Source organism: Lactuca sativa, chromosome 6, assembly GCF_002870075.4.
Source record: "Lactuca sativa cultivar Salinas chromosome 6, Lsat_Salinas_v11, whole genome shotgun sequence".
NCBI classification, from domain to species: Eukaryota; Viridiplantae; Streptophyta; class Magnoliopsida; order Asterales; family Asteraceae; genus Lactuca; species Lactuca sativa.
The window spans coordinates 198,578,953-198,589,269 of NC_056628.2; the positions used below are offsets into that span (position 1 = coordinate 198,578,953).

Here is a 10,317-nt window from a genome sequence, read left to right on the forward strand (position 1 = left end):
CTTTGTTGTAAAGTTTGAGTTTAATCCCTCAACTTTGTTACTTTGAAACCTAAATTTTGAACTTTGTAAAACGTCATTAATTTAACAAACACGTACAAACTCATGGTAAAATGCAATTTTTTTTACTGGTTTCTAAACATTCTATAACAATTTTTGTTATCTTCTTGCTAGATTTGTTCCATTTTAATATATCTGTTGTTTTATAAATTTTTTTATTAAAATTTGTAAAAGAAATATATTATTTTATATCTAATTAAACGATTATTTTGATCTAATAAAAATAATGTGTCCTATTCACCGACTTTGCAAACCTTCCTATCCAATCCCTCCCAAAGAAGTGAAATACGATGCTTCTTCGATCTTCACGAATACTCATAAATTAATGATCCAAAGGCTGTTTATTTATCGCACCTTCTATGAATGCTACCTCACGTGATCGTTCATCATCGTAAGCAAAGAGCAAGAAATGTTTTTTGGTCTTATCATCCGCTTACACATATTGTCATCATCATGATGAGTACGCAATTCGCAATTTATTAATCACATTTTTCTTGGTTTCAGTATGCGACCCTTCTTCCTTCTCTCTCTCTCTACGTAACTTCGACGACCCACTTTCTCTCTCTAAACCCAAACTTACAGAACAAGGAAAATACGCAGTGGTTGGGCGCTAATATTTTGTGAAAAAAGAATGGAATATGCCATTGTATCGAAATTTGTTCGCCGCCAGACAATCTTAGATACTCGTCAATAAATCCTCCCAAATTTCTATACTATATAACAAAGGGACAGATACCACTTTCCTCTTTTGTTATTGACTCATCATTATTCATTAAGGTACTGTATCTCTGTTCCTTTTGTTCCTAATATGTCTTTATTGTGACCAATTGCGTCATTGAAATTGATATCTAGTGTCTAAACATGTTATGCTAGCTTTCGATTCTGTTAATTGTCGTCCTGTTCGCTCGGAATTCTTAATTTTGGAAACTGGGATTTGCTTATTCGTTCAGGAAACCCTAATTTTGTACTTTCTAGTGTCATCACAGTCATCTTGATGGTGAAATGCATGATTTTTTTACTCCGATCAGCAGTTTTGAACTGTTTTAGGTTTCTGGTTTCGATTCCTAATTGAATTATACATGACTTTGATGTGGATTCTCTATGTCGTCTCTCTGTTTATGGGTTTTATCTGTTTCGAGATACTTTTCCTTTGGATCCTTGTTAGGACAATCGAGTTATATCCATAAGTTACTATTTCGAACTTCAAGAATCAAAATTAAATAATCAGATTATCAAGTGCTTAATACTTAGCATAGCTAAGTAAGCTTACATATGAAACTTGCTAATTAGATTCTTCACATCTGTTCATTTTGATCCTAAGTAACAAGACTTAATCTGGTAAGCTATATATGAGTGTTTCTTTATCAGAGTCTAATAATTTTTGATATGGCAGATTAGATTCTCATCAAGTATATGTGAATCAAAAGCCTCCATTTGAAGATTAAAAATCAAATATGGGGTTAGATAAAGAGCACAGTGGTATACTGGATATTAACATGGAGAAAGTGCGGACGATTCTAACCCATACATACCCTTACCCCCATGAACATTCACGCCATGCCATCATTGCAGTTGTTATTGGTTGTCTGTTTTTTATTTCATCAGACAACATGCATACACTCATTCAAAAGCTAGACAACAACATCAAATGGTGGTCAATGTACGCGTGTTTACTCGGGTTTTTCTATTTCTTTTCATCTCCATTTGTAGGAAAAACAATTAAACCAAGCTACTCGAATTTCAGTCGATGGTAAGTTACCTTTTTTACCCTTCTTTTTTGACAGATTTGTTTGTTGTTCATATTTTTTTTGTGTTTTTGTAGGTATATAGGATGGATATTAGTGGCAGCTGTATACCATCTTCCAAGTTTTCAGTCAATGGGAGTGGATATGAGGATGAATCTTTCCTTGTTTTTGACTATATACATTTCATCTATTTTTGTACTCCTTGTTTTTCATTTAGTTTTCTTGGGCCTTTGGTATCTTGGTCTTGTTTCTCGTTTGGCTGGGAGGAGACCCGAGATCTTAACCATTGTTCAAAATTGTGCGGTAAGTTCAATATCGGAATTGGAATTGGAAATTCCATTCCAGTCCTGCGTTTATGGAATTGGTTAATAACATGATGACTTTATGTGTAGGTGTTAAGTGTGGCATGTTGTGTGTTTTATAGCCACTGTGGCAATCACGCATTGAATGAAAAACGATTAGGAAGAAGAGATTCCGGACTTTTTTCACTTTGGAAGAAGGGAGAAACGAGCATATGGCTCTCAAAATTCCTTAAAATTTACGAATTCAAAGATGAAATATGCAAATCATGGTTTGCTCCTGTGGGGTCCGCACGTGATTATCCACTTCTCTCTAAGTGGGTCATATATGGAGAAGTACGACACTTATATAGTTATATTTATCATTTTCTTCACCATTTCATTATTTTTTTTTTTTTTACAGTTTTCTTGTAGTGGCCCATGTGAGTCATCCGATGAAATTTCCCCAATTTATTCATTATGGGCAACGTTTATTGGACTTTACATGGCTAATTATGTGGTGGAAAGATCAACTGGGTAACTTTATTTTACACCAAAAACCAATTATATATATATATATTTTTGAAAATTACTAATTTAAATGATTTTGATTGGCAGATGGGCTCTTACTCATCCATTGTCTGTAGAACAAACCGAGAAGCTGAAAGATGAGCAGATGAAGCCTAATTTTTTGGATATGGTTCCTTGGTATTCAGGGTATATAAATTATATATTTGTGTATTTAAAATTTAAATGACATGTATGTATATATATTGTATAATTTATATATATCTATGTATGTTGCAGAACATCAGCTGATTTGTTCAAGACTGTGTTTGACCTTCTTGTATCTGTGACTGTATTTGTTGGAAGATTTGATATGAGAATGATGCAAGCAGCTATGAGTAGGGTCCACGAAGGGGCAAAAGAGGATTTTCTATATGATCATCTTAGTGTAAAAGATCATTTATGGTTTGATTTCATGGCTGATACTGGTGATGGTGGAAACTCATCTTATTCTGTTGCTAGACTTCTTGCTCAACCTTCACTTTATGCCTTCAATGATGAATCTTTACTATCATTACCTCGTGGGGACCTCCTTCTTATTGGAGGCGATCTCGCGTAAGTCTCACCCTCATCATTTTTTTTCTCAAAATCCATGTAAATTTTACGATTCTACCCTTGTTCAGGTATCCTAATCCCTCGGCGTTCACTTACGAAAAACGGTTTTTTCGTCCTTTTGAGTATGCTCTTCAACCACCTTCGTGGTATAAAGATGAGCATATAGCGGTTGATAAGCCGGAATTACCATCTGGTGTGTCTGAACTCAAACGTTATGATGGGCCTCAATGCTTTGTTATCCCTGGGAACCATGGTAAATGACCGTTTTACCCTTACATTCCGACAAACAGTATATAATAATCGATTTTGTGGTTTTACAGATTGGTTTGACGGGCTTCAAACTTTCATGAGGTACATTTGTCACAAAAGCTGGTTAGGTGGATGGTTAATGCCACAAAAGAAAAGTTACTTTGCATTACAATTACCAAAAGGGTGGTGGGTTTTTGGTCTTGATTTAGCTCTTCATTGTGATGTCGATGTTTATCAATTCAAATTCTTCGCCGAGTTGATAAAAGAAAAGGTAAATTACTTTTTTACTTTTTAGTTTGTTATTTTGTTACGTGATTTTTAGTTTCTAAATTTTTTTTTTGTAGGTTAGAGAGACGGATTCGGTGATTATTATGACACACGAACCGAATTGGATCTTGGATTGGTATTGGGATGATGTGACTGGAAAAAACGTGTCACATCTTGTGAAAGATCATTTAAAAGGAAGGTGTAGACTTAGAATGGCGGGTGATTTACATCATTACATGCGTCATTCGCGGGTCCCATCTGAAACACATGACTCTGTGCAACATCTACTTGTTAATGGTTGTGGTGGGGCCTTTTTGCATCCCACACATGTTTTTAGTAATTTTGATAAAGCTTATGGTGCAACTTATGAAATGAAAGCCGCATATCCATCTGTTGAAGATTCAAGTAGGGTAAGCAAGCAACCCCTTGTAAAATGTATTAATGTGAAAAAAAAGAAAAAAAAAAAAAGAGCTTACCAGATTAAGTCTTCAAATATGCAGATTGCTCTTAGTAATATCTTGAAGTTTCGCAAGAAGAATTGGCAGTTTGATTTCATTGGTGGATTTATTTATTTCATATTGACATTTTCCATGTTCCCACAAGTACGTATTTATATTTATATTATACTATGTTAACATTTCTAGTAAATCCAAAACACATGATATTGTCACTTTTTTCTTTGCAGTGTAATCTTGGCCATATTTTACATAAAGATGATACGTTTTCGGGGCATGTGAAGAACTTTTTTAGCACAGTGTGGGATGCTTTTATGTACATGCTTGGGCAATCGTATGTATCTTCTACGGGTGCTTTGTTGCTGTTAGTGGCTGCAATATCATTTGTTCCTTCAAAAGTGTCGCGAAAAAGAAGAGTAGCAATTGGAGTTCTTCACGTTTCTGCTCATCTTTCAGCTGCTTTGATTCTTATGTTACTAATGGAATTAGGCGTTGAAATATGCGTACAACACAAACTTTTGGCAACTTCAGGCAAGATTTATGCTTATAACATATAGTTATTAGAGCAAATTACATCTTTGGTCCCTGAGTAAAGCTGATTTTTGCAATTTTGGTCTATTTGATTTCAGGGTATCACACGTTATACGAATGGTACAAATCGGTGGAAAGCGAGCATTTTCCGGACCCCACAGGGCTTCGGACACGTATCGAGCAATGGACTTTCGGGCTTTATCCGGCTTGCATTAAGTATCTCATGTCAGCTTTTGATGTTCCCGAGGTTATTTTTTATACATTTTTGTTTAAAAAAATTTAAATTGAAAATTGAAGTTTGATTTGATTTTTTTGAAATGATTAGGTGATGGCGGTGACACGGACTAATATATGCAAGAACGGGTTAAATTCACTCTCGCGAGGTGGTGCAACCATATACTATGCATCCGTGTTTCTTTATTTTTGGGTTTTCTCAACACCCGTGGTTTCTCTTGTATTTGGAAGCTATTTGTATATTTGTATCAATTGGCTCCAATTACACTTTGATGAAGCTTTTTCTTCCTTGCGGATTGCTAATTACAAATCCTTCACACGCTTCCATATCAAGGAGGATGGCGATCTTGAAGTCTTCACTCTTGCAGTTGACAAGGTATGAATTTTAGACCCCGTTTGTTTCACCTGACAAAACAAGTTGTACTATGTTTGGACTGGAACTGATACTGATGTCAATGGGATATGCAGGTTCCCAAGGAATGGAAGCTAGATCCTGAGTGGGATAATGAGGTGAGACAACCGCAAATGGCTAGTCACAATCGGAAGTATCCGAGCAAATGGAGGGCGAATGCTTTTCATCAGGACCCTATAAATACTGTTAGAATTGTAGATCAATTTGAAATTCAACCAACATATAAATTGCAAGTGGCAGCAGTAAATGGGTCCATGTCTCGTTGAATGTAGCTTTAAATTCAATGGATTTGTTTAAGAAATTGTGTTTCATTTAGATATGGAATACAGTTATTAGTTGTAGAACTTTAAATGTATGATGCAATGTTGCCTCCATGTTATATAGTGTAGTGTAAATATTTTGTATGCAAATTCCAGTTGACTTAGCATTATCTAGCGTGGAATTCAAGATAGTATCTTTGGAATTCAAAATCCTCATACAAAACATCATTCTTAACTAATTAGGGTTTTGCTTTTGGAGAGATCATGAGCCGAACTATCGCCCCCATATGCATGAATGACTTGCTTGCTTCTTTTAAGCATTTAGCTTTCACGTCTCGTGGCCAATGCTGCAATCAAATATTTTTTGTTCCGTTTATTCAGACATATAATGTATGTCAGACACAGTAATAGCAGATGCAGATGTTAAAGAAAGTTAGGTGGAGACCTGTCCTAGAGCATTCAGCTTCTCTCTCATATCCTTTAATAACTCTTCAGGGTCCCCTGGCCACTGGCAACTCTCCAGTTCTCTTCCTTCTAGTATCTTTTCAGATGTCTGTATAAAAGAATGGATTTTTTTACCCTATTAATAAACTACCACATGAAGATATTCTTAGACATGAGTTGGATGTTAGAAGAAGTAAAGAACACACCTTTTTTAAAATCACTTGTCCACCAGCTATGTGGCTGAAGTATATATTGTAGAGATGACAGAAAAAGAAAGGAGCATTCTTCACTGCAAGTTCTTCTAAATACTTTACATACTTTGCACTAGGGCTTTGAGGATCCGGGATTTGTATATTCTGCTGGCTAAGCCACTCAATATCCTTTGTAAAACTTTCACTTCTTTCCAATCCAGTCTTTCTGAAGTAGGCAACTGTAACAAGGGTGAAACAGAAAAGTTCTAAGCTGTACATGGAGCATCAATGGATTCTGAATTGGATGCAACGACAGGGAAATTTGGGGGTCATTTCGCCTTAACAAAAGCAAGAAATGTAGATGGATAATCTAATGTAATAAGCAGCAAAGAATGTATGGAGTTAATTTGTATGTGATGTAGTGAAGCAAAGAAACTCACAGGATACATCTTGCGACTCATCGACCAATCGCTCAATATTGCTAAAAACATGCCGATTTTCAACCAAAAAACTCATTAATCCGCGCAGATCAGGTTCCCACGTCCCAGGATCCTCGCTATCGGTTCCACCATCATCGTCATCAGATCCGTCAATTTCTCTATCACTGTTACCAGAATCGTCATCTTCCGTCTCACTGTTGTCGTTGTCATCCAACTTGCGACGCTCATGATCAGGTTTCTTTTTACGGAGTCTCATAGCAACGAATCTCATTTCTTCGGTGATACCTCCCTCTTCTCCAGGCTGCTTCCTCCTAAACATCCGCTGGTACTTTCTCACAGGCTTCCGGTCATTAAGCGGCGTTGACGCGTTATCCGGTGATGATAATGATGATGATACTGTCGAATCCTCGGTAGTTGAGTTGAAGCAACATGAGATAGCTGGAAACCTAATTGATTTATTACTTCTGGGGTTTGAATTCGTTGTTGATATTTGTGTGATAGAGACAGTTGTGTGACGGAAATGATAATGTATCGAGTAACAGGATGAACGTGACAGTGACGAGGGCCTGAATGTCGGTACGTTCACCATTGCTGCCGCCATGTTTGTTTTCATGGCAGGCTCCTACAAGTTTACCTCCGGTTCAACGGAAAATGAGACTGCGCCAACAGAGGAATGCACTCCAAATCCCAAGTCCTATCCCCAAGGCCCAAGTGACTTTGTTTCTAAATTCTGATTCGCAGGGTTTTAGTTTTAGGCTTTTAGCCTTGAATTATTTTTTCTTTTTCTTTGAAGATTGTTTTTAAACAAAATTAGGGCTGACAATTCTCGACACGACCCGCGACACGACACGAAATAAATGGTTTAGGTTGAGTTTTTCAACCCGTTAACCCGCCAACCCATTTATTAAACGAGTCATATATGAGTTTCTCAAAAAATAAACGGGTTGACCCGCCAACCGTTTATATTCTTAGTAAAAAAATTATTTTATTTTTAAATATATTTATGTATCAAATATTAATATTTAATAAGTATTATATAATATATACCATTTATTCATACACCATTTGACTGTTTTGACATTATAATTCGTGATGGATGGTCTAAGGTCATAAGTCGTAACCTATAAGGCTCCGTGTGTAACATGTATCTATGAATGTTTTTTAATTTTCATTTGGATGTTTAAGATTTAAATATCTAAAATTCGAACTCACGAACCCAAATCTGACCCACGAACCTGCCAACTTGTGAACCCGTATAAATAAATGGGTTGGTGGGTCATATATGGGTTTATGTTCCAAACCCGCCAACCCGTGACCTGTATATTTAAATGGGTCGTGTTTGAGTTGACATATTTTGACCCGTCAACCCACGACACGCCAACCCGAACACGACACGATTACCAGGCCTAGACAAAACTGCACGAATGATCCCTGTGGTTAACTGAAAATTGTTATTTTGGTCCAAAAAAGTTTGGACTAGCATTAGAGGTCCAAACTTTTCATTTTATCGAGTTTGGTCCGATTTTGTTTGAACTTTTTTGTAAAGACGATTTTGCCCCTGATTATTTAATATTTTAATTTTCTTTTATTACAACAATTAAAAAAATTAAAAATAAAAGAAAAAAGAAAATACTCTCTCCCTCTCCCCTCTCTCTCTCTATCTCTCTCTCTCTCTCTAATAAACCAATACAATCAACACATATCCTTGTTCTTTCCTTCTGCATTCGTTCCCAGCCAAGAACACAAGAGCATTCTTGTTCTTTTCATATATACCTGCAAATGAGAAATACAACCACTCCTTGTTATTGCTTCATCTTCTTTCTATGGCAATTTCAAGCAACCAAAACACAAACCTAAACCTAGTGATTTACAGCCCATCGATTTTGTCAAGCAAAACAAACATACACCCATCGATTTCCTGTAAAAGATTAACCTCACTCATCCATTCCATTTATCCATTTCTATCAAGAATCAATCAACAAACACTCATATTAACCTAAATCTATTGACTAAACCCCATGGATTTACAGTCAAAGTAAAAAGAAGAGAGATGAAAGGAAACTTGTGATTGTCGAGCAAAAAAAACGCTGAACACCCTCCATCGCACCTGCCCTTCTTCCCGTCGAGCTCCACTGCTAAACACACCACTTGCGCCGATGTTGCTGCTCTCCTAGCTCAATCGGTTCTCCCTTTCGCATCGCACCTTATTATCAGAACAGGAAGAGAGAAGCTTCACTGCCTTCCCTTTCCTTTTCTTCAGCCCTATCGATCTCTGGAAATGCTTACAATTCATTGCTGATTTTGAGATTTAGAAGGTTGTAGAGAGAGGCGATTTGAGAATCGAGATCATCGGGATTTCTTTAAGCAAAATTGAAGTCGTTTTGGCATCAAAATCTTCCTACGTTGACCTTCTGTCACCCCAAATTAAAAAAAAAAAAACCCTAGACACACATATGTAGAGTGCCAATCTCTTCAAATTTGGTCTCCGATTTGGCCCTCTCATCCCCGAGCGATTGTCGGAATAGAACGACAGCAGACCACACGCATCCGGTGTTGGTTCGAAACAGGAAGAGGAATCGAAAAACAAGGTTCGTTTGGGGGTCCCGATGAGGTTCCACGAGCAGCAACAATAAAGAAGACGAGGTCGCCAGTGGGTTTTGCTCGACAGAAGAAGAAGAAGAAGCAGGTGCGACGGTTGGTTCGAGAGAGAGGTATGAGAGGCGAGGCCAGAAAGGGATTTCTGGGGAGTGTCGATCGATCGTAAGGTGGGATAACCTCTGGTGCTTGCCTACTTTGAAGGAGAGAGAGAGAGAGAGAGAGAGAGAGAGAGAGAGAGAGAGAGAGAGAGAGAGAGAGAGAGAGAGAGAGAGAGAGAGAGAGTATCTTCTTTTTTTTCTTTTTAATTATTGTAATAAAAGAAAATTAAAATATTAAATAATTAAGGACAAAATCGTCTTTATAAAAAAGGTCAAATAAAATCGGACCAAACTCGTAACAAAATGAAAAGTTTGGACCTCTGGTGCAAGTCCAAACTTTTTTGGACTAAAGTGACAATTTTTAGCTAACCATAGGGACCATTCGTGCAGTTTTGTCTTTTTAAGCCTTTGGGTAATTTTTTTTTTAAATTTTAAATTATTTTATTTTTTTATTTGTCTCTTTTAACAAGGTTATACGATAATTGGATGGTTTTACATTTTTTTTCTCATAACTAATATTTGTCAGCTTATTATTATTTATGGTGTTGTTGATAGTTTTAAATATTAAAATATAAATAAGACACTTGTTTTTTTTTAAACAAAAAGAAAGACTATTGGATTATAACTTAGGGTTAGAGATTTGGGCTTAGGTTAATACTTATAGCTTATGATTTATAATGTAGGGCTTAAGGATTTAGATTGTTTTTTTAATTACATAAAAGAAATACGTTTTTTTTGGATTGAGTTTTAATTTTAATCTTTTCTATTTTTTTTATTTGCCTTTTTTAGCAAGTTTACCGATAATTTGGTGGTTTTACATTTCTTTTTTGAAAAAAACTACTAACATTTTTTCTTTCAAAAAACTCTTATATTTGACAAAAAAATTTGTTTGGACAGTCATTTTTGTTTTAACTCATAATTCATATGTTTGTCATA

The 10,317-nt window shown here is 36.1% G+C and overlaps 2 protein-coding genes across 2 annotated transcripts; one reads left to right on the plus strand and one right to left on the minus strand.

Moving 5' to 3' along the window:
• Positions 1–345: 345 nt before the first annotated feature.
• On the plus strand, positions 346–5,780 carry LOC111901769 (uncharacterized). The gene is made up of 16 exons (XM_023897645.3): positions 346–448; positions 562–834; positions 1,451–1,807; positions 1,880–2,105; positions 2,195–2,437; positions 2,505–2,617; positions 2,699–2,797; positions 2,888–3,202; positions 3,271–3,455; positions 3,523–3,722; positions 3,796–4,128; positions 4,219–4,320; positions 4,404–4,704; positions 4,803–4,951; positions 5,030–5,314; positions 5,407–5,780. Exons 3-16 carry the CDS (start codon positions 1,512–1,514, stop codon positions 5,614–5,616), a joined length of 3,057 nt encoding a protein of 1,018 aa, XP_023753413.1. The 5' UTR covers positions 346–448; positions 562–834; positions 1,451–1,511; the 3' UTR covers positions 5,617–5,780.
• LOC111901780 (probable inactive heme oxygenase 2, chloroplastic) lies at positions 5,748–7,415 on the minus strand. Its single transcript, XM_023897654.2, has 4 exons — positions 6,686–7,415; positions 6,261–6,484; positions 6,056–6,163; positions 5,748–5,957 (listed from the first exon to the last, which is right to left on the minus strand). The coding sequence occupies exons 1-4, from the start codon at positions 7,296–7,298 to the stop codon at positions 5,850–5,852; spliced, it is 1,053 nt and encodes a 350-aa protein (XP_023753422.1). The 5' UTR covers positions 7,299–7,415; the 3' UTR covers positions 5,748–5,849.
• Positions 7,416–10,317: the final 2,902 nt, after the last annotated feature.